Source organism: Capricornis sumatraensis, chromosome 8 (assembly GCF_032405125.1).
Source record: "Capricornis sumatraensis isolate serow.1 chromosome 8, serow.2, whole genome shotgun sequence".
In the NCBI taxonomy this organism is placed as follows: Eukaryota; Metazoa; Chordata; class Mammalia; order Artiodactyla; family Bovidae; genus Capricornis; species Capricornis sumatraensis.
Genome location: NC_091076.1, coordinates 83494934 through 83519673, shown reverse-complemented (window position 1 = coordinate 83519673; position 24740 = coordinate 83494934). Strand labels below are relative to the sequence as shown.

Sequence of the window (24740 nt, the reverse complement as noted above, 5' to 3'; positions counted from 1 at the left end):
CCTGGCTCAGGAAGATCCCCTGGAGAAAGAAATGGCAATCCACTCCAGCCCTCTTGCCTGGAAAATCCCATGGACGGAGGAGCCTGATAGGCTACAGTCCATGGGGTTGCAAAGAGTCGGATACGACTGAGCGGCTTCACTTTCACTTTCATTTTACCGAGCACTTCTACATTTCATGACACCCATGGCAGACTATGTCCCTTGTCACACACTTTGGTCCTTTCCTCAGGAAGCAGAGTAGGGATTTTTTTAATTAACAAATTAACATTTTTATTCTTATTTATTTATTTGGCTGCACCGGGTCTTAGTTGCAGCATGCACATGGGATCTTTTCTAATGTATATAATTATTTACTTATTTATTTTTGGCTGGGCTGGGTCTTCGCTGCGACACAGGCTTTTCCCTAGTTGCGGCGAGTGGGGGCTACTCTCAGGTTGCGGTGCTTCTGCATGCTGCTCACTGCAGCGGCTTCTCTTGTTGAGGAGCACGGGCTCCAGGGTGTGAGGGCTCAGTAGTCCTCAGGCTCTAGAGAACAGGCTCAATAGTTGTGGTGCGCAGGCTTTGCTGCTCTGCAGCAGATGGGATCTTCCCAGATCAGGGAACCATGTCTCCTGTATCAACAGGCAGATTCTTTACCACAGAGCCACCAAGGAGGCCCTGAATAGGGACATTAAAAAACTAAGAAGATCCTTTAAGAACCAAACTGAGTTTAGCCAGCTCACCCATACCTCCACTGTCATAGTCCATCTGGGCAGCTAGAACAAAAACACTGCAGACTGGGTGGCTCATAACAGAATTGTGTCACACGGTTCTGGAGGCTGAGAAGTCCAAAATCACAGTGCCAGCAGATGAGGTGTCTGGTGGGGCCATGTCTCCTGCTTCACAGACTGCTCCCTTCTTGCTGTGTCCTCACGTGGTGGCAGGACCAAGGGAGTGCTCTAGGGTTTCTATTCTAAGGACACTAGTCCCATTCAGGAGGATTCTGCCCTCGTGACCTCACTACCTACCAGAGGCCCCACCTCCAAATACCATCACATTGGGGAAATGGGTTTCAACATATGGATTTTTAGGGGACACAAATGTTCAGTCTATAGCATCTGCAGTAATTGCACTAGGAACCAAAAACTCTGGATGAGAGGCAACTAATTCTCTCCCACTCAAGCCTTACAGACAAAGTCTGCGTCCAGAAGAAAGGTTACCGGGTCAGCCTTTCAGATTATTTCCCTACCACACCAAGTTCCAGGAAAAAAGTCTTAGTCATCTGGGGGATGAGAGCCCTCAGGACAAGAAACACTGCAGCTGCCTGTGTGTGTTGCAATGTAAGATGGTGTGGTGGTCCTCTGGCAAAACTGTCATGGTGAGACAAGCCTGGTCTGCATGCTCAGCCACTCAGTCATCTCCAACTCTTTGACACCCCCTGAGCTATAGCCCACCAGGCTTCTCTGTCCATGGAATTCTCCAAACAGGAATACTGGAGTGGGTTGCCATTTCCTCTTCCAGGGGATCTTCCCAACCCAGGGATCGAACCTGGGTCTGCCTGCATTCGCAGGCAGATTCTTTACCGCTGAGCCACTTTGGAAGCCCCATAGCTTAACTAGCCAGTTTCTGTATTAGAAGGATTTCTGGGGTTTACTCTTTTTCAGGTTTTCTTTTTCTTCTTTTTTCCTTTTTTAATAATACTGTCACCCTCACATATATAGTCAGTTGATTTTCAACGGTGCTGCCAAGACAATTCACTGAGGCAATATAGTCTCTTCTGCAAATGGATACCCACATATCAGAGAACAAGCTTCCCTTCCCCTCCACTAAACACAAAAATTAGCTCAAATAGACCCAAATAAGAAGAGCTAAAACTATCAAACACTTGCAAGAAAATATAGGAGTAAATCTTCATGAGTTTGGGTTAGGCAGAACCTTCTTAGATATGACACCAAAAGTATCAACCACTAGCAAAAGGAAAAACAGACCAAATTAAAACCTTTTTTGCTTGATGCATGCCATCGAGAAAATGAAAAGACAACTCACAGAATGAGAGAAAACATTTGCAAAGCATATATCTGAAAAAGGATTAATATACAGAGATCAATACAGACAAATATAATATATCCTTTTATATAGTATATATGGGCTTCCCTGGTGGCTCAGCAGTAAAAAAAAATCCGCCTGCCAATACAGGTGAAACAAGGGGCGTGGGTTCCATCCCTGGGTCAGGAAGATCCCCTGGAAAAGGAAATAGCAACCCACTCCAGTATTCTTGCCTGGGAAATCCCATGCTACAGTGCATAGGATCACAAAAGAGTTGGACACGACTGAAGGACTAAACAACAATGACAAATAGTATATATAACATATAAAATAATATAGAAAGAACTTCTATAAGCAACAACAAAAAGACAAACAGCCTAATTTTTCAAATGGTCAAAGGACTTGTATAGACATTTCTCCAAAGAAGATACACAAGTGGCCAATAAGCACAGGAAAAGATTTTCAACATTATTAGTTGTTATAGGAATGAAAGTCAAAACCACTGTGAGACACTACTTCACACTCCCTAAGATGACCATTTTTTAAAAAAATAAAAAGGGAAATACTAAATGCAGGCCAGGATACAAAGAAATTGGACCCCTCAGGCACTGGTGGATTTGTGTAAAACAGTTTGGCAGTTAGTTCCTCAAAAATGTAAATACAGAATTACCTTTACCCAGCAATCTTACTCCAACATAAATACCTAAAAGAATTGAAAACATTCAGACGAAAACGTGTACATGAATGTGCACAGCAGTACCATCAGTTCAGTTCAGTCCCTCAGTCATGTCCGTCTCTTTGCGACCCCATGAATCACAACACGCCAGGCCCCCCTGTCCATCACCAACTCCCAGAGTTCAGTAGCAAAAGGGTAGAAATGACTCAAATGTCCATTCACAGATGAGTAAATGAGCAAAGCATGGTCTGGCCATACACTGGACTATTATTCCACCACAAAACGCAGTGAAGTCCCATCACATGTTACAGACAGACTGCATGAACCTAAAAAGAAGCCTGTTAACAGGCAGCCACACAGGGTATGATCCCCACAAAGGGGATTATCTGAAATACCCAGGGCAGGCAAATCCACAGAGACACAAACTAGATCAGAGGCTGCCAAGAGTGGGGAGGGAAAGGGAGTGGGAAGTGACTCATAATGGGGTTTATTTTCTGAGATGACGAAAATGTCCTAAAATTGCAATGACAGTTGCACAACTCTGTGAACATACCAAAAAAAAAAAAAACACACACCACACTGAATTGTGCACTTTAAATGAGTGGACTACAAAATTATGTGAATTATGTCTCAATCAAGCTGTTCTGAAAATAACTAATATTTAATAACAATATTTATGATGGGCACTGTAAAAACAAACAGTACAAAAATATATCCAGGGAGGAAAAACGAAATCTCCCTCCACATACGCTTCTCTCCTCAGAGAAAATCACTGTTAACTACTCAATGTGTAAACTTCCATACCTTCAATACTTTACATATGCAGATTTACATACAGAAACACAAATATAGTTCATCTTTCAGTGAGGCATACTATTCCATGGGATACCTGTATCATAACTTACTTGACTAATAAAACCGTCCGTCCTGTGGCTCTGCTAGAATCATCATTCAGTTCAGTTCAGTCGCTCAGTCGTGTCCGACTCTTTGTGACCCCATGAATTGCGGCATGCCAGGCCTCCCTGTCCATTACCATCTCCCGGAGTTTACTCAAACTCACGTCCATCGAGTCGGTGATGCCATCCAGCTATCTCAACCTCTGTCGTCCCCTTTTCCTTCTACCCCCAATCCCTCCCAGCATCAGTCTTTTCCAATGAGTCAACTCGTCGCATGAGGTGGCCAAAGTACTGGAGTTTCACCTTTAGCATCATTCCTTCCAAAGAATACCCAGGACTGATCTCCTTTAGAATGGACTGGTTGGATCTCTTTGCAGTGCAAGGGACTCTCAAGAGTCTTCTCCAACACCACAGTTCGAAAGCATCAATTCTTCGGCACTCAGCTTTCTTCACAGTCCAACTCTCACATCCATATATGACCACTGGAAAAACCATAGCCTTTACTAGACGGACCTTTGTTGGCAAAGTAATGTCTCTGCTTTTCAATATGCTGTCTAGGTTGGCCATAACTTTTCTTCCAAGGAGTGACCATCTTTTAATTTCATGGCTACAATCACCATCTGCAGTGATTTTGGAGCCCCCCAAAATAAAGTCTGTCACTGTTTCCCCATCTATTTCCCATGAAGTTATGGGACTAGTTGCCATGATCTTCGTTTTCTGAATGTTGAGCTTTAAGCCAACTTTCTCACTCTCCTCTTTCACTTTCATCAACAGGCTTTTTAGTTCCTTTTCACTTTCTGCCATAAGGGTGGTGTCATCTGCTAATCTGAGGTTATTGTTATTTCTCCTGGCAATCTTGATTCCAGCTTGTACTTCATCCAGCCCAGTGTTTCTCATGATGTACTCTGCATATAAGTTAAATAAGCAGGGTGACAATATACAGCCTTGACGTACTCCTTTTCCTATTTGGAACCAGTCTGTTGTTCCATGTCCAGTTCTAACTGTTGCTTCCTGACCTGCATATAGGTTTCTCAAGAGGCAGGTCAGGTGGTCTGGTATTCCCATCTCTTTCAGAATTTTCCACAGTTTATTGTGATCCACACAGTCAAAGGCTTTGGCATAGTCAATAAAGCAGAAATAGATGTTTTTCTGGAACTCTCCTGCTTTTTCCATGATCCAGCGGATGTTGGCAATTTGATCTCTGGTTCCTCTGCCTTTTCTAAAACCAGCTTGAACACCTGGAAGTTCACAGTTCACATATTGTTGAAGCCTGGCTTGGAGAATTTTGAGCATGACTTTACTAGTGTGTGAGACGAGTGCAATTGTGCGGTAGTTTGAGCATTCTTTGGCATTGCCTTTCTTTGGGATTGGAATGAAAACTGACCTTTTCCAGTCCCACTGCTGAGTTTTCCAAATTTGCTGGTATATTGAGTGCAGCATTTTCACAGCATCATCTTTCAGGATTTGAAATAGCTCAACTGCAATTCCATCACCTCCACTAGCTTTTTCGTAGTGATGCTTTCTAAGGTCCACTTGACTTCACATTCCAGGATGTCTGGCTCTAGGTGAGTGATCACACCATCGTGATTATCTGGGTTGTGAAGATCTTTTTTGTACAGTTCTTCTGTGTATTCTTGCCACCCTTAACATATTCTGCTTCTGTTAGGTCCATACCATTTCTGTCTTTTATCGAGCCCATCTTTGCATGAAATGTTCCCTTGGTATCTCTAATTTTCTTGAAGAGATCTCTAGTCTTTCCCATTCTGTTCTTTTCCTCTATGTCTTTGCATTGATTGCTGAGGAAGGCTTTCTATCTCTTCTTGCTATTCTTTGGAACTCTGCATTCAGATGCTTATATCTTTCCTTTTCTCCTTTGCTTTTCCATTCTCTTCTTTTCACAGCTATTTGTAAGGCTTCCCCAGACAGCCATTTTGCTTTTATGCATTTCTTTTCCATGGGGATGGTCTTGATCCCTGTCTCCTGTACAATGTCACGAACCTCATTCCATAGTTAATCAGGCACTCTCAGATCTAGGCCCTTAAATCTATTTCTCACTTCCACTGTATAATCATAAGGGATTTGATTTAGGTCATACCTGAATGGTCTAGTGGTTTTCCCTACTTTCTTCAATTTCAGTCTGAATTTGGCAATAAGGAGTTCATGATCTGAGCCACAGTCAGCTTCCGGTCTTGTTTTTGCTGACTGTATAGAGCTTCTCCACATCATTAACCATCGTGAAATAAATAACACCCCACGGCTGTTCACACTGGAGTGATACATAGAGTAAGAAGCTATTTAGTTACACATCAGGGTTTGCAGTGTGGGCTTCCTGTCCACCTCCAGATAAGACCTTGACCGTAGTGAGGTGAGAAACCTAGATTCTGCATTTTTTACGGACTCCCTAGATGATCGTAAAGTACCGTAATGTTTGGGAACCTCTGAGCTGCTGTTTCTGAGTTGCAGCTCCAATTTCCTAAGACAGAGAAGTGGAGTAAGCAAGCCTGGATCAGGTCACCCGGGATGGGGGAAGCTTGGATCAGGTCACCTGGGAAAGGGCATTATTTGGTCTTTTTGCTTGGAGCATAAGTGTAGGAGCAAATTTTCTCATAGGAATGCAAGAGCAAGAAGGACTGAGAGTGAGGAATAAAATTCTGGAGTCTCCAGTCACTGGCATTCCTGGGGGGCATAGAGACACACCTCTATGTGTCGCCCAGAGCATGCAGTTCCCCGAGCCCGAGTACCAGTGACACAGCCTCAGCTCTGAGCTCAGCCACGTCTCACAAGACCTCGGAAGCACTGGCTGCTTCAGAAGCCATCCATGAGGAGCAGAATCTCTCACTCAGGACTCACCACTCTCAGCAGAGATGTTAATCTCTATTAAGCAACTGTACAGTGAGACTTTGTAAACACTTTACCTCACTGATTATATAAAAGTTCTCACTGAACTATTACAAAGTCAGCAATTAATCCTGTTGAGTTAGAGTAAGAATACACTGATTAGAGCCTTGTCCCATTGTTTCACGTCCCGGCCTGTCTGTTGGGGATGCCCGGGACTCCCTGCAGGCCAGTTACAGCTTTGGGGTCACTCCTGACACTTGCTTAGCTGTGCCTGGCTAGCAGCTGGTCTCACCAGGCCCTTCTCGTAGCTGCTGAAACTCAGAGGGAGGATGTTCGCGTACCTCCCCGTAAACTTGGATGGCCACCAGGACACTGCCGTTTTGTAAATCATTGGGCCCTGTGCCCTTCATGCTCATGACCAGCATCCTTGGTGCTGGGGTGTCCACCCAGAGCCATCAGGCAGGCCACTCCCAGCCTTCCCATCCTGCCAGCCCGGTCACTGTGGACCCTCCTCAGCCTCCTCTCAGTCCTCTTCTGGCAGCCTGAGCACTCACCTCTGCTGACCGCACCACTGCCCCCGAGGTTGCTGTGGAGGGTACCAGGGACCTCTCAGCTCCCTCCCCTGCTCAGCTCTCCAGCCATGTATCCATTTTGTCTCCATCTTTCTATCCCCACCCTCTGCGTCCAGACTTCGGCAGAGAGGTCCTCTCATTGAAACACAGGTAGAATCCTCAGAAACCTTTGAAGACCCCTGGGTCTAATCACACAGGGCATCTGCTGCTGACTGCCCTTCTCTGTGGCCCAGCACCCATCACCCTTTTCCTTCCTTGGCATCAAATACCATCCAATCCAGAGTCAGCTCAAGAGCTGACCTTTACAGGACCCTGACCACATGCCAGGGTCTAAATGTCCATCAGGTTTTACCTCGTTTCATCCTCACCACGGCTGATGATGCAGGAGCTGTTAGCGCTCCTTGAGTCCTCAGCTCTGCTCCCTGCTTCACACGTCCATCCTCTGCGGCCGGATCGCCCGGGCCTTACCTGGCTCCTCCTGCCCCCGCGGGTAGCTTGCTCTCTACCACCATGGCTGACTGGTTTGCCGCATCCTCAAACATCCTCACAGCTACACAAACCCTTCCTGGCCTCCCAAGTCCTTCAGGCCTCCCGCCTCTTTCTTCCTCCCAAACTTCTTGAAGCTCCTGGCGCTGCTCCCTTACCACCCACTGGCCTGTTCTTCTGTACCACCTGCCCCTTTTCATGGGCACTGCTGTCAGGGCCACCCATGGTCCCCCCGAGGGGTGAAATCCAGCGGCCTTTCCTTCCTCAAGCCCCACCAGCACAGTCCCGTGCACTGGTCTGCTCCGTCTCTGCCCCACCAGACTGTCCCTCCCTTCTCCCCCAACCCGACTCGAGCTAAGGTTCTGGTTCCTGCTCCCTTGAGGCTATTCCCGGAGAGCTTCTCCATAGCTACAGCTCCTTCATGAGAATTGTTTTTTTTTTAAATGCACTGTTTTAATTTTGACAGTCTTAAGACAAACCAAAACAAGGAAGTCCCAGGTGACTGAGCACTCTGTAGCTGGGTACCACCAGTTTCAGTGCCCCTCCTAGCACTCTGCATTATTACACCAAGTGATGACTAAAGTCACACCTCTGACATGGGCTTCCCTGGTGGCTCAGACAGGAAAAGAATCTGCCCACAATGTGGGAGACCTGGGTTTGACCCCTGGAGAAGGGAATGGCAACTCACTCCAGTATTCTTGCCTGGAGAATTCCATGGACAGAGGAACATGGTGGGCTACAGTCCATGGGGCCCCAAAGAGTCAGACACAACTGAGCAACTAACACTTTCTGACTGTAAGGAAGGCACCAGGCAAACATGAAGTCCTCACATGTGATGCCGCTGGAGTCACCTTCAATGGCGTTTCTCCCTTGCTCCTACCATCCAGTCAGACACTAAATCTGACAAAGTCTCCTTCCATAAGTGTTCTGGGCGCCTTCCTCTCTCCCATCCCCAGGGCCTCGTCTTTGGTCTGGACCCTTGCTGAGGCCTAACTGTGCTCCACCCCCAAGTTCACCCTTCACTTTCCCAGGCTGACATCCTAAAGCAAACCCGATCCAGCCACTGCCCTGAGGAAACCTCCCCATGCCCCTCCCTGTATGATGGTCTCTACATGAGACAGGTGGTGCCCTCAGTCATGGCCCACACTCACCCCACACACCATGGCTCCACTCTTCTCTTTCTAGAACTCTAGCCCCTGTCCGGAGGCCTGTTCACCCTGACCCAGCACAGACACCGCCACCTACATGAAACTCTTTCATCCAAACTGTACACCCTTAACATTTCCTCTCTGAACCACCACAGCAACATGTTTGACTGTTTTTTGCAGTGACTTTTTGCCCTGGACTTCGTTATTTGAGCACTGGTCTGATCCTCCTGCGGTGCCTTGCAGTTCAGTGGAACCTTCAGTTAAGGTTCCCTTTCACCCTGAGATGCCCCAGGGGCTCCCTGGTTTGGCAACCCCCTTCCCACACTGGGACTCCAGGGTGTCCTAGTGGGCTGACTCCACGTCCCACCCTCTGCCTTTGCTTCTGCTCTTCTCACTTGGTTCCAGGTGCTTACTGAAGTCAGGGATGAACCCCTTCTCTGACATGGCCCTAAATTTGGCTTTTTTTAAAAAAGGGAGTGAGGCAGACATTTCAGATACCAGAGTGTCCGAAAGTCTAGGTCCTGGCCCTTCTATCTCTGTCCTGAGCAACACTGCACAGCCTCTGCTCAGGGGGGCCCTTGGGAGTCCCCTGGGGAGAGGGGAGGGGTGGGGACAGAGATCTGGGCCTCCCAGCTGAGCCCTGTGACCGCTGAAGTGAGCTCAGCGAGCAGCTCTGTTTCTCAGTTGCCACATAAGACAGTGAATTGGCAAATTTGGGGAAAAGATCTCACAAGAACTTCACAGGATTTACACATCTTGTTGGGGTACTAACTAATGTAAAATGCGCGTCTTCCTGAGAAAGGTGAGCTACAGCTCTGCCTGACAGCCCTGACCTGCAGGTCCCTTTTATGTGCCTGAGAAAGGAGGGCCAGGCGCCTCTGTGGACAAGGGTCTCTACACGTGGTCGTTGTCCACGCTCTTAAATTGCTTGCGGGGGTGGGATGGCTGGCAGCCCAGATGTTTCACAGACACCAACTGGTCTGTTTTAGTCTCTTCCTGGTTCTTGGTCCCTTCTTTCTCCTCGCCTTTCCCTGTTTCTTTTCCTCTCTCTTCTTGGGCTGGTCCCTGGCGATTCCCGGAGGCGACTCACCCCCGCCGCGCTGCAGCCCAGGTGACCCGTCTGCGCCCCGCCCGTCTCCGGTGGCCCTGAACTCGGGTGACCTTTGCCCGCCCAGACGACTGAGGAAGTCCTCGGTTTAGAAATATGCCGGAGTGAGGGGTGGAGAGGGGAAGGGAGGACAAGCCACAGGCCCAAATAAGGGCGCGCACGGCGCCCCCGGGGCGCGGTGACTGTGCTCACCCCCAGGTCCCCAGGCTGGCAGGAGGGAGGAGGGGAGAGCCCACCGCGCCCCCCACCCCGAGGCCACGCCTCACACAGCCGGGGGCAGTCACTACAAAGTGCAGAGCAGGTCACAGTTATTTCTGAATTTCCCGGGTCGAACGCGGAGGTCCAGGGCAGGGCTAGGTTTGGGGACTTTTCCTGCGGAATTGACGCCGTGTTCGCTCACTGCACCCCCGGGGAGTGGGGGGGGGGGGCCGTGTCCTCTGTGTGTCCGGTCGCGTCCAGAGCGCCCATCCCAGCCCCTCGGGGGTCGCAGGGCCGCAGCCCCACGAGGTGCCCTCCCAACCCCGCCCCGGACCCTGCATCCGCGTTGGTGCCCAGTCCACGCTAGGCCCGCGGGTAAAGGTGCAGAGATCCCACGCTCTGGGAGCCCTGCCCTGCCCCGCTCTGCCCTCGCACGGAATCCAGCAAGCGTTGCCGGCCCTCAGGTGCTGGAAAGCTAGCCCCTCAAGATCGGTACATCCCTCTTCCTCCCGGACGGACGCGTGGCTCAGATGCTTTTCTCGCGGTCCGGCAGCCAGCCCGCGGGACCCCGGAGCCAGCCCGCAAGTCTGCACCGCCTCCCCTCCCCCTGCGACTGCCCTCCCACTCCGGGTCAGAGCCCCCAGAAAGCAAAGCCCAGGCCAGGGTAGCTGGACTCTTGAACCCAGAGCCCTTTATTTGGAAGTTTTCTCACAGAAGGGCTTTGTTTCCAAAATTCAATTCCTCTTAATAGATTTCCTCTTTCACATGAGTCTCATTCTTAAGTCAGGAGCAAAACTAAAATTTTGTTACTGGAGAGGTTTTTTTTTTTCCACTTTTGTTTTAACATTCCTTTCCTTGGGTGTATTTAACTTTCTTTGCTTTGACTTTGAACATGCCCTAAAGCTCTTGTGTTATCTTTAGCATTTTTCAAAAGCCACAGTTCAGGAAGTTAAAGAAATTGTTCCCTGGTGGCAGAACTACAGAACTGCAGCCTCTTTCCCTCTGTAAATGCAGTGAAAGTGGTGTCTCTGCCTGAGTGGACTTCCACTGTTAGGCTGATTACTTCCGTAGAGTCGTTTCTAAAAAGGTCAAAGGGCACAACTGGGTAGCCAAACAGCCTTCCCGCACAGGTGCAGCCAGTAAACTGGCCCCTTCCTGTGACCCCTCCTCCACACCATGTCCTGCTTTAATTCTGCATTTATTTGACTCCTGAGAATTAGAGGAATATATGTTGGTAGCTTGCATTTCCTGCTTTGTAAAATGCCTCTTCAAACAATCTTTCACAGGTCTTTAAATGTTTCAGTCTCCAGGCTTGCTTTGTGAATGACCTTGGAAATTCTGCCCTCATTCCTGGTTCTCCAGCGCTGGCTTCTTATCAGGAACCATCACCTCACTGATGAGATGTAGAGCGCCACAGGTCTCTTAATCAAGAGTCTAGGTTCAAGGTGTGACCTACCAGACACTTCATTTCTGAGCTGAAGGGCTCTGCGAGTTGCAGTCCTCCTGCAGGGGGTGGCTGATACAACCCCTGCTTGTCCTTGTCCTCAAGTCTTCAGAGGTGCCATCTCTGCTCTACTTGGCAAAACCTGGCCAGAAACCTGTTTTCAGCCACCCTATCCCCTGTCTCATCCAGAAAGAGTTACTCGGCTTTCCATGTTAGCAGAGCTACCCAGGCACACCAGCACCGGAGGTATCTCCATATACTTTTATTAAAGTTGCAATAATAGCCGAGAAGTAGCTTGCTAATAATTGAAGGAAGTTTCTGGGACCTCTTGGTAACTTTATTACTGTTTGCCATGGGCCTGCTCACATCTAGGTTTGGGGAGAGCTGGGAGCAGCTTCAGAATCTTTGTCCACTGCTGAAGCAAACCCACCACGTGGTTCACACATACCTCAGGTTGGGTATGGCAAGTCCAGATGTCCCTTAAATATGAAGCCTGACTACTCTTAGGACTTGGCCTCTGTTCTTCTATTGAAACAGCAGGGAAGGGGGCCACCACAACACTTCAAAGAACCACACAGCCTGAGGACACGACAGAAACTAATTAGAACCAAATAGTTCCAAAATGGCCAACCCCTCGACTTCCACTAGACCTTGAGCCTCAGTATTCATTTGTTATTGTAACACATCAGCAAACTAAGTGACACACCCACAGGCACCATGACAGTTCCCAGGCCAACCATAAAGGTCAAAAAATGGACAGTGGCCCCATTCCTGCAGATCCCCACCCCTTCCCCAAAATAGCTAGAACACTCCTTGCACTCAGTAGCTCATGAAATTACCCACCCCTGTTGACAACCCCCTATCGTGTGCCACTCTGGGCTTCTAAGATGGCCCACATTCTGTCTGGGGTGTGTTTCTCTCTAAATGAATCCATTTCTTACCTATCACTTTGTCTCTCACTGAATTCTTTCTGTGATGAGACATCAAGAACCTGATCTTCAATAAGTCCTGAGACCAGGGGTAGTGGTCTCAGTTAAAAGACCGTGAGTTCAAGTCCCAATTGGACCTGCACTGTTTCACTCTTACTGCTGAATGACATCCATGTGGTTTCCCAGGAGAAGAGCTGGTTACCAAGATGAAATGGGGCTTCTGACAACACACATGTTCCACTGCAGCCCCACTCAGCCAGCCTCTAGTGCCTCTCACTCCACGTGTAACTCATTCCCTTCCAACCAACTCTCTCTAGCTGTAGAAAAATGTAAATGACTGGCCTTTTCCAGCTTCCCTGGTGGCTCAGACAGTAAAGAATCTACCTGCAATGCAGGAGACTTGGGTTTGATCCCTGGGTTGGGAAGATCCCCTTGAGAAGGAACCAGCAACTAACTCCAGTATTCTTTGCCTGGAGAATTCCATGGACAGAGGAGCCTGGCAGGCTAGTCTGTGGGGTCACAAACAGTCAGACGTGACTGAGTGACTTCCACTTTCATGAGTCATAAGGAAGTAGGTATAAAACACCTGAGATTTTTCAGAGGCATGTAGCTCTGATTAGAGTTGTCCCTGTTCGTCTTTCCCTCCAGCCTATGAAGTACACTGCTCCTTCTCTCTCTGTGATGCTGTTCCTGGTGAGTTAACCCACTTTCCACTTCTCCTCTTAACACTGCTCCTCACAGGGAGATCTGCTAGGTTCTTTTTGCTTTATCTCTGACTCCCAAGTGACATCTCTAGGATTTTATCCCAAGGGAATATTGAGAGATTCATATGAAGTGTATGAATCTCACATCATATAACGATGCTAGTTACAACTTTTTTCAGTAATAAAAATTGGAAACAACCTACATAATCAGTAAAATAGAGGCTTTACAGAATGATGGCATATCTAAATCAAGATCTGGTTATGCAGCAGATGACAGAAAACCCACAGTGACTACAACAGCTGTAATAGGAGAGGCATTGGCTAGGGCTCAGGTGGAGGGCCAGGGCACCTTCCTTTTGGCAACTTTACTCTGCCTCGCTTTCAGACCTAAGTTACCTCATGCATCTCGATGGCAGCTTCAGTTCCAGTCCTCCTCCCTGACCCCAGCCAGCAAAACGCAGGACAGCACCAAGAAAAATAGGGCAAAGGCCTTTTCACCAACACTCCCTTAAGGAGGGGCCGGATGGCTGACTCACACTTGTGTTCACACCTCTGCTGGCATGTTTATCTAAGGCGGGATTGTTAATCCATCAGAGAAGAAAGGAACTATTGCAAAAGTTACTACTTGGACCCAAGCCTTGAGTTGATTAGGGCTGAACTTTAGGCAAAAGTCTTCCCTGGTGGCTCAGATAGTAAAGAATCTGCCTGCAATGCAGGAGACCCAGGTTCTATCCCTGGGTCAGGAAGATCCCATGGAGATAGGAATGGCTATCCACTCTGGTATTCTTCCCTGGAGAATTCCATGGACAAAGGAGCCTGGCAGGCTACAGCTGATGGGGTCGAAAAGAGTCGGCACCACTGAGTGACTAACACTTTCACTCATAGGCAAAAGACAACTCATGTTTCTGATCTCACAGGCGTCACTTTTTCTACAGTTAACTATATTTTAATAAAATATAAAATTTTATATTTTCCTGCCTTGAGGGGAAGTGGTCCCCTAGGGATGCCTTGCTCCCCCTGCAATTCAATTTTTTCTTTTCTTTTTTTTTTTTACTTATTTGGCTGCACCATGTCTTAGTTGCAGCATGTGGGATCTAGGTCCCCAACCAGGGATCCAACCCAGACCCACTGTCTTGGGAGCAAGAAGTCTTAGCCACTGGACCAACAGGGAAGTCCCCTTTTTTCCTTTTCGCCTCTAATCTGTTTTTATAAATTTTACTATCTTTTAAAGCTCTTATTTGTATGTTTCAACCTCTAAAGGCAGGTGTAGCTGCCTTTGGCTCAGTCAACCAATCAAGCACTTTAATGCAGCACCTGGCATGAGAAGACCCTCCTCCAGGGGATCTTCCACACCCAGGGATCGAACCTGCATCTGTTGTGTTCTGTCCTGGCAGGTGGGTTCTTTACTACTAGTGCTACCTGGGAAGCTCATCCAAGACCCCTACTCTTTCCTAAAAACTACCATCCACCGTCAGCATTTCAACCTCACTCAAAAATTGCGTATGACACAAAGTCCTAGACATCAGGGCTCTCAGGTCACCAGTGTGGCCCAGGTCTTCCCAGCTCTAGGGATGACGCAGCACAGGCCCTGGGCACCTGGTGAGCAGGGAACTGGAACTCGTGTGTTCTGTCATCTGACCTGGCATCATGATGCTCCCTGATGACACTGGGCCACTCTGATCATAGGCAGAGCTCAAGCAGAGCTGCTGGGGTGGAGCTGCCCACCAGCCACTGCCCTGTCTCTCTCCCCTGAGCCTGGACTCCTGCTTGCCCAGCAGTGACCTCCATGACCTCCCTGCTGCCCTCTGTACCTGGGCAGCTAGTGACGACTGCATTCCCAGAAGGGCAGACTGCTGCTACCCTTGAAGGTTTAGGCTCAAGTCTGGGGCATAGTTGAGAGCAAGTATCCATTGGGCACTTGCTTTGAGTGCTGCCAGATACCTGGACCGACGGCAACCATGATTCCTGCCTCCCTTGCCAATCCACTGACTTCTCAGTAGGTCTGACCAATAGTTGGCCATAAAGGGAGACTGGAAGGTCTCCCCGCTCCTCACAGCACCTCTGTCAGCAGCTGAATGTTTTCCGGGCCTCCAGCTGCTGGCCTTGTAGTTCCTGCCATTAACCACTCTCATTCCTAGGCTCTGATGTCTCCCTAGAGGCGACAGTGGCTTCTGGCCTTGTCAACCTCTGATCATCTCCTTGTTCCCTGGTTTCCAAAATGACACCTTGGTGCATTTATGCAGGCCTCCCAGTCAGGGGGACGTGTGTAGTTGTTCTCACTCCTGGGTATTCCTGGGTATTTCCTGAATTCCCTGGAAAATTCCTAAATCTCTTCCTGCTCGAGCTCAGCAGGTCATGTTCTCCATCCCATGTTCAGCTCGCTCCCCAGGAATGAGGCTTAACGAACTTTGTCCTAGTCCCTGCCTCTCCCTTCCTCCCCGTCCAGTCCCTGCCGCCAGCCAAGCTGTCCGTCCTATAGAGGCAGGAGCATTAGAGGGCCCCTGGGGGAATGATGGGCAGGACGGTGCTTTCAAAGTCACCCTGGCAGGAGGCCCCCCAGGGTGTGAAAGAGGCAGCCAAGGAAGCACAGAAAGTCGCTGTGTTGTTCTGCCCTGAGATTCGTGTTTTTTTCCTCCTAAGAAACCTTCAGCACTTCTCCTTTGTCCATAGTCCTAAATGAGTCTGATAATGGCCTGTGTCCATGGAGAGGTGACATCTACCTCCTGGTGGGAATCGGGGGGCCCTGTCCTCCCAGCATAGGTGGGTGGCACCCAGGACCTGAGGCGGCAGAGATGGCCGTCTAGTTATAAGACTATGAATAATGTCTTCTCACTGGAGTCAGACCATGGCCTTGGCCTCATATCAGCAGGTGGTGGTGATAGTGGACAGAAACAAGGCCTGGAGTGGCCTGCAGAGACCCCTACCCCTGGGGGCACCTCCCCGGGGCTGAAACTTCTCCCCTCTAAGTCAGAAAACCTGCATCAAACCCAACCCTAATGGCCCTGCAACACGCAGGCTACTCACCTGCATCGTCCAGGCTCCTTCACAGCTGTCTGAGGTTAAACGAGTACTGAGGTTAACTGAGTTGCTTTTACCAAAGTACTGAGTACTTTTACCAACAAGCCATTCCCCTGACTTTTACCAAGACACACTGGAGCTCTGCCCCATGTCTCAGCTCTTGGGGACCACGCCTGTCCCCCAGCTTGTGGACAGATCTGCTTCCCTATCAACCGCCCAGCCATGACATGAGCCAAGACCCCCTGAGCGTGCTGTTTGGTCTGTACGTCCTCAGCACCCCACACACGCACACACCTACCAGAGCTGAGGGGAGAGCCTGCACCCTGTTAGAAACGGTTTCCAACGTGCGCTTCTTCCTTCCAGGGAATTCCCAGATGACCCAGACGTGCACTGGGACCCAGAGAGGGCAGGTGATGTCCTCCTCCGGCATGTAGAGGCCAACGGCATCAAGCTGGTAAGGGTACACGCCCTCCTCTCCAGCAGAGACCTGGCCCGTCTCTCTGCACCTTTCCTGCATAACCACAGAGCTCAGGGGGAGGCAGAGATTTTCCCAGACTGTGCCCTCTTCACCTGTGCCCCCACCTCCGTGCTGCCCTCTGAAAACCCAGGTCTGCATGAGCCTATGCCTTGATGCGCTGGCACAGAACAAGCATTTTCATGTTAGGATGTCACTGTAACTCTGGGGGTAAGTGTTGTCCTAATGCTCACCTTCATCGAGGAAACTGAGGTTCCCAGAGGCTCAGAAGCTGCCCAAGGTTGGCAAGCATGAAGCTAAGGGTTTGAGCCTCCATTTTTCCCTCCAGAAAACGTGAGGATAAATCCACAGCCCCTGTGGGGAGAACATTCCTGGTTAGAGCTCCAGTGGGCATTCGATTCACCTGCAGGGGCAGACGGCTCAGGACACCCACCTTGACGCTCAGGCCTCGCCAGCCTGCATCCTGCCAGCAGTCCACTTAAGGTGCCAGGAATGTCTAAAATAAGAGTAACCCTTCATGAGTTCATATCTAAATCCTACCATTTAAAGCCCCAGCCATTGGCTTTTAAGTTTTGATTAATCCCTGTTAGAAGGTGAACCCCACTGGCAGGCTTTTTATCAGTGATGCATCATCTGAGTGAACTGAATTATTAGGCCATTGTTAAGAGCAGATTTTCATGGATTAGTCAGACTGCCTTTGTGCTCTAATGACATAAATACAACGGGCACCTAGCCAGCTGGCTGTGAACCACACGGAGGTGTAGGTGCAGGGCGGGCGCTGGCCCCACCAAGGATCTGCACCGGCTTTGCACTTTGTTCTGGCTGAACAAATGGTCACCAACAGCTGCAGGCCCACCCCTCCTGGATGTGTCTTTCTTCAGGGTCTGAGTTGATAGCAGGCCTGGCTCCTCTTGCCCTGCTTTTCCCAGACCACACTCAGACCCTCTCAGGGCTCCACAGCCTGGTGGTGGACAGAGCTGGTCCTGAGGGCCGGCTGGGGCACAGGGCGGAGTCTGTGAGGTATGCTGCAGTGACGCTTGGTACCCTGTCTTCCTGGGCAGAGGCATGCCCACGGCTAGTCTCCAGACTCTCTACTCCCTGGCTTTGGTTCGTAGGAACAACTGGTCTTCAGTCACTCCTGCTTGTGGGATAAACTCCCATCTTTGTGAACTTGGCCACCTCTGACCAGCCCTCCCATAGGTGCCACTGGCTGGTGAATAGGGCTGGACCTCACTGAGGGGCCAAGTTTGTGTTTAGACCACATCACAGCCGCAGCTCTGAACATCCAGGGAGGAGGTCAGGGCACAGACACAGAAGAATCTCCCAAGTTTGTTTCCCTGAAAACTGACTTGTGGTCCAGGCCCAGCTAAGACCACCTTCTCCCAAAAGCCCTCCGTGACTTCTTCAGCCCTCTTTGGGACAGTATTTGCTCTGTGTCTTGCCCCGGTGACAGGTGTTGCTGTTTATCCTTCACAGACCATGTCCTGTGAGCCTCTGTCTTAGAGAAGTGAAAGCAGCCTATTGTTTACTAGGGTCTGGGGAAGACTTCATTTGAACAAAGGTTTCTGCAGTTTAGGGGGGAAGGTGGACAGACGCCATTGCTGCCAGGTCTAATCTGCACGAGACCAGCGGATGGAGACAGTTCAGCTCAGCCTTCCTCAGCAGGAAGACGGGGGGCTTGTTTATCCCACAGGAAGGTGTGGGATAAACAGGAAACAAGACCTTGGAGAATTTTAAGTGATGGGATGAACTGCAGTGGCTCCAAGCCCCCAGACCAGGGAGTGTGCCCCGGCTGGCCTGAGACAACCACATCCCAGAGTCACCTCAGCGAGGGCAGTGGACACTCGGCCTAGGCTGCTGTCCAGGTCCTACACGTTCCCACGGGCTTCATTTGACCTTCACCTGACCCAGAGAGAAAGGAGGGAGGCCTCACTCTCCCGACCTCACAGATGAGAAAACCAAGACACTGAAGATGAAATCGCTCCCAGTAGCGACGGTCTATGATATGCCCAAAGGTTAGGGTAACTAGGTCAGAGCTGAGAGTGAACTTAGGCACTCCAGGCTTGGCTCCACAGAAGGATGGGATCAGAACGGGGTACCTGGGTTCTAGGGTGAAGTGTTTTCTTTTTTTTTAACACACTATAGTTTCCAGAGCAATTTTAGGTTCACAGTAGAATTGGGCGGAAAGTATACGCATACCCCTGGCCCCACGACGACCTGTTACAGTGAATCTACACTAATATGTCATCATCACCCCAGGTTCACGCTAGGCTTCACTCCTGGTGCTGTATGTCCCCTGGGTGTTAACAAACGTATGACACGCATCCATCATAATGGGATCTCTTTGTAAGCCTTTTTTAAAAAAATTTCCCACTGTGGAGAATTTCAAGCATGCAGAAGTAGAGCAAAGGGCATAATGAAACTCATGTTCCCATCATTCAGCCTCACTAATTATTAACTCGAGGTCAACAGCGTTTTTCTTTAAATGTTGGCTCACCTGCCCCTGCTCCTCTGTCATCCTACTCTCTTGGCTGCCTGGTCCCCTCTTTCCATCCCCTTCAACCAGCAACACCTGTGCCTTTCTCTGAGTCCTGTCTTCTTTCCTACATCTTTTTTTTTTTTTTTTACTTATTCCAGCTATTCTTTTACATTTATTATTACTCAAATTATTCTTTGGATTTTTTAACTCATCTGTGCAGAAATGAATCTGGAGCCTAGGCTAGGCTTATAGTTGGAGAAGCAGATGCTGGTCTGAGAATGTGGACGCAGAGGCAGCCTACGAGGAGCCACGGGCTTCTGTGAGCCCCAGGGCACAGTGGACACTGTCCCCTAGCGCTTTCATGCCCTCGACACAGCACCAGGAAGAGGGACCAAATAATCAGACAGTGTCGACGTGAACAAAGGTCACGCAGCAGCCAGTCGGGAAACCAAACGTGCTGATAAGCGGCCAGGCAGATAAGAAACACACACATGCCGAACCCAGGTTTCTCTCGTGGCCCAGTTCCACTCTGCTCTGCTGTCCAGGAGCAAGAGCATAGTCAAACCCACAGCCACAGGGCTGAACAGCGGTCACACACCACCAACCTGCTCCCAAGTCAGTTCTGATTCACTCAGAACACGAACAGGTTCAGGGTTCTGGGTCCTCCTGTCTGTCCCAGGCGGTGTGGACAGAGGCGGGAGAGACTATTCAGACAGTCTGGAGTGAAGCTCTGTGTCTCTTCAGGTGGTGACCTTCGATGAGGGGGGCGTGAGCGGGCACAGCAACCATGTGGCTCTGAATGCAGCTGTGAGGTACGATGGTGCGCTAGTTCCCTGGACGGCTGGGGTGGTCGGTCTCCTCATCACTCTCCACCCCATGGGTCTTCTCACCTCGTCCACCCAGGAGCAGGCACCCTCAAGTCCTAGAGTTATGACCTTGCCTCCTAATAGCTGAGTCTCTCTGTCCCCATATGCAGCCAAATGCAGGAACTGACTGGATTCCTCCCTCTGCTTTGGCCTAAGGAAATGTTACAGCCAGACTTCACCTCCTTGTAGCTCACGGGCAGGTCTGAGGGCTGGGATCCATGAGTGGGCATCCTCCTGATTTCAGATCTTTCTTTGGAGAAGGAGGATGTGCACGTCATTTGAAATCTCACCTGTTCTTTGCAGTCACTGCATTTTACTGACATGCATCTGCATTTAGGGCTTCCCTGGCAGCTCAGTGGTAAAGAATCTGCCTGCTGATGCAGGAGAGGTGGAGTCAATCCTTGTGCCGGGAAGATCCCTTGGAAGAGGAGATGGCAACCCGCTCCGGTATTCTTGCCTGGGAAATCCCATGGACAGAGGAACCTGGCGGGCTATAGCCACTGGGGTTGCAATGAGTCAGACAAGACTGAGCAACTGACAACTACGACCACGCAACTAAAAACCATGACCACCACCTGCATTTAACTGGTTTAAAAAGAGAACCCTCACAGATCTTGAGGGACTTCTCTGGGGTCATACAAACCTGTAGCTTATGTCCTGATCTCTTGAGCCTGCTCCTCTTGGGCCCACAAGCAGCTTGCTGGACCCAGCCTAGGGAAGGGAGAAGGCAGCTTGAGGTCAAGGACTGACTCTACATCCTTCTTCTGAACGTATCCGTTCTCTTCAGGGCTTGAAGCTGTGTCTCCAGGGCACCTCTCTCCTGCCCTTAGATCTGCCTCTTCTTTCCTTGGAGTTCATCCCCAGGGCTCCACCCAGAGTGCAGGATGAGCTGCCTCTGAGCTCAGCATTTTCTATTTCTCAGGCTCTGTAAGTCAGGCTAACTTCTTGTCTTTAATCCCTGCTCCTGAGAACCCCTTCCCCATGAGTCCATATGTCTGTGTGTTGGGGTGTGGGGGAAGGGGACTCTTTGCCCCATTGCCCACCTGTCAGCTTTCAAAACAACAAGGAGTTCGTTTTCATACTGCTCACCCCTCCTCTTAGGATAAATGCTTTTTCTAACCACACTGCACAGCATGTGGGATCTTAGTTCCCTGATTAGGGATTGAACCTGCGCCCTCTGCAGTGGAAGCACCAAGTCTTAACCACTGGACCCCCAGGGAAGTCCCCTCACACCTCCTCTTAGGGCAGTGAGCACAGAATGGCCTCTACTGCTAAAAGGTGTGTGCAAGGGAAGAGGACTGTCAGGGAAGAAACACCAATTAACACTTTACATATTTTCCCACCACACTCACATCACAATCTCATAAAAGAGAAAAACTCTGAAGAGTCCATTGTTGTTACTGTCATCTCTGATGGGCACAGCTTGGACCAGGGCACCTCATAAGCCACTGGTCATCTCCAGATTGGCTGACCTTGGATGAGGGCCCCACCCTAGCCCCTTCAGCTGTAGCCAGAGCTATGGAGTTCGAGGAATCTCTGTGGTGACTTATGCTCAAGAACCTGCCTGGAAACCTATGTGGAGGGACCCCAGGGTCGGGCAGGCCTGGCTCTGACAGCCCCTCCCGTTAACTGTAGAGGGTTCTTACTCGCACTCTCTCCGTTTCCTCTGCCAGGACCCTGCACACAGAAGGGAAGTTACCTAAAGGTAAGGCCGTGCCCTGTGGCAACAGGTTGCTGCTACTGTCCCTCTAGGGTGAGAGTGCTAAATATACAGAGAGCTGCCCTTGGCCTAGTGGTGGGAGTGGGGCGGACAGGGAGGCAGAGCCACACTGTCCTGGCTTAGCTCACTGTGCCTGTCACAGTGGGGTCCCCAGGCCTGACGGTCAAGTTGTATCCACTGAGAAGTATCCTCTGAGTGTGAGGGAGGAGGGGGTGTCATCAGGGCTCTCTAGAGAAACGGACCAGCAGGAGATGCAGATAGACAGATGTGCTGCTGTATATATTATACACAAATGGATGTTTACATAGCATCACTGACTCAATGGACATGAGTCTGAGCAAACGCCAGGAGAAGGGAAGGACAGGCGAGCCTGGCTTGCTGCGGTCCATGGGGTCACAAAGTGTTGGGCATGACTTAGTGACAGAACAACAACAATAATATATTAAAAGAAATTGGCTCACACGATTATGGAGGCCGAGAAATCAAGGATCCGCCACCTGCAAGCTGGAGGCCTAGGAGAGCCAGGGCATTCTTCAATCTGTCGGAGTCCAAAGGCCTGAGAACAGGGAGCCGATAGGGTCAGTCTTAGTCTTGGGCAGACGACCAGGGTCCAGCTCTGCAGTCGGACAGAAGGGGACACATTCTCCCTCCCTCCAGCTTCTGCTCTGCTTGGGCCCTCTCTCGATGGACTGGACGAGACCTACCCAGGCCTTCTGCTTTCCCCAGTCATCCAGTTCAGATGTGAAACCCACAGACACACCCAGAAACAATGTTGACCAAGAACCTGGGACCCATATGGGCTGACACAGGAAGCTAACCACCTCTGTGGGTCTTGCCCCTCGCCTGCCCAGCTTTCTCCCTGGCCAGCTCTATCCCACCTCTAGTGTCCTTTCAGGATGTCCATCCAAGCTCACATCTATCCCCCAGGTAACTGACCAGGCTGTAGGTGACTGCTGGGTGCTGGACAGGTCTGAAACACTTCCTAACTCACAGGAAGGCATCTGACCGCCCTCACCTCCCTGAGCCAGTTTCTGTTTGGACATGCACCCCTCACGGGAGAGCCCTGGGGATGGAATGATGGACCCCCAGGCAGCATGCCCTCTCTGGGTGGGCTTCTGGCTGGTGAAGCTGCAGGGGCTCAGGAACATAGCTCTGGTGTGTTTGCTCAACCCTGGAAGACAGCCCCGGTGGCGCTAGTGGGAAAGAACCCACCTGCCGATGCAAGAGACAGAAGAGACCTGGGTCGGGAAGATCCCCTGACGAAGGGAATGGCAACCCACTCCAGTATTCTTGCCTGGAGAACCCCATGGACAGCGGAGCCTGGTGTGTACTCATGAAGAGTCGGGCACGACTGAGCAACTAAGTGCATGGCACGTAGGAGACAGGCAGGTCCCACGCTCAAATGACCAACAACCCATCATACAGACGAGAAACTTGAGGCTCACTGAGGTGAAGGGACCTCCCCAAGCCCGTGAGTTCTCCAATGACGAGCAGGAGCCAGGCCTCCAGCCTACTAAGACAGAAAATCTGCCTGTACCACTCCCCTCTTGGGTTTGACCCTGGCCTCCAGCAGCCAGCCTCTCCCTGCTGGCGGCACAGAGCAAACAGAGGGTGGCCTCCAGGTGTTCTGGGCCTTTTCACCCTCTTATCTGTGAGAACAATGAGCAAAGAGCAGCTCTGATGCTGCCCTTCCCTGAGCTCCAAAGGCAGGGCATGCGTGTGGGGAGCTCAGGAAAACCAGCCTGGAGCTGCAAGTCTCTCTGCCCTCCCCCGCCCCCGCAGGGTGCTCGGTGCTCACGCTCCAGTCTGTGAACCTGCTGCGCAAATACCTCTGTCTGCTGGACCTACCCTGCTCCCTGCTGCTCGCCCGCGACGCCCTCTTCGTGCTCACCCAACTCGAGGCAGCCCAGGCCCAGGTGAGGACCACCCCTCGGCCCCACACCGCTCCCCCCGCCCCATCTCAGGTCCCCCAAAGCCCCTCACCCAAGGCCTTCCAAGTGGTTCTGTCCCCAGAGCGGGCCCACAGCCAGACCCTGGGAGCCGTAGACCTTCAGGGACTTGCACCTTGTCTTCTGAGTATAGAAATAGCACAAGCTGGAAAAAAAAAAGTAACAATATAGCCTCAGTGTGGAAAGTCTGAGAGTAGTTACATAAAAGCAAGTCGAAAATAAAAATCATTCATCAAAACTACCTGCAACCCCACCCTGTACAGGTAATCACTCAAATACAAGAGTACTGACATGTCTGTAAAATGGGGTGACACTGAGCCTGCTCTTTGAAACCTAGTTTAACATCATGATCGTCTTCTCTGATATCCTTACATGTTCAAATCTTAATGGCTGCCTGTGATCCCTCACACGGACATGCCATAAAACAGTTCACAAACCCCTGAACGTTGGACATTTTGATTTATAGGTTTTTTACTGTTGTACGTGGACCAGGCTTCCAGCTTGAGTCTTAAGAACTCAGACCTGTCAGGAGCCTCAGTAAAGACCAGTGGGCAGCCCACTGTTGAGGAGTCAGGCCAGGAGAGGCCCTCTTGGTGGGAAAGTGGTGGTCGGTGAGGCGGCGGGGTCTGAGAAGCACTGGGCTAGGGATGAGGCTGCCCAGGAGTTCTAGCCCTTAACCCTTTGCATTCTTGCCATGGAAGTGGAAAAGGTCAAGGGCTAGAACTCATGTGGAACTCTGAGAGTAATTTTTTTAAATGTTTTAATTGGAGGATAATTGCTTTACCATGTATTGTTTCTTCTGATCAATACCATAAATCAGCTATATGTCTACACATGTCCTCTCCCTCTTGAACGTCCCTCACACCTCCCACCCCATCCCACCCCTCTAGGCCATCACAGAGCACCAGACTGAGCTCCCATTATCTATTTTACAGATGGTAATATATATGTTCCAATGGTACTCTGAGAAAAATTTTTATTTAAAAACTGTGGTTGTAATTCCTGTTGAAACCACAGTATGTAATATTTTTGCCTGAATATAGTGATGGTTCTCATTATCAGCTTCAAGCTTGCAGTCATCACGGTATTTACATCTCTAAAGCCATGGATATTCGAACAATGAATATAAAATGAGTTTTTTAGGTAAATGTTTGCAATGACACTCACTTAGATTATAAGCATTAGTTATGGTCCTTACAGAAAAACAGG

The 24740-nt window shown here is 50.0% G+C and overlaps 1 protein-coding gene across 4 annotated transcripts in view; it reads left to right on the top strand.

The window, feature by feature from the left end:
• PIGL (phosphatidylinositol glycan anchor biosynthesis class L) overlaps positions 1-24740 on the top strand; it is a 52080-nt gene that overhangs the window by 18486 nt on the left and 8854 nt on the right. For 3 of the 4 annotated variants that reach the window (XM_068977251.1, XM_068977249.1, XM_068977250.1), the window contains exons 3-6: positions 16406-16496; positions 19741-19808; positions 21536-21567; positions 23365-23498. In XM_068977251.1, the coding sequence (XP_068833352.1) occupies positions 16406-16496; positions 19741-19808; positions 21536-21567; positions 23365-23498 (325 nt within the window). The remainder of the gene's footprint in view (positions 1-16405; positions 16497-19740; positions 19809-21535; positions 21568-23364; positions 23499-24740) is intronic. The other variant, XM_068977252.1, reaches the window with a different exon arrangement.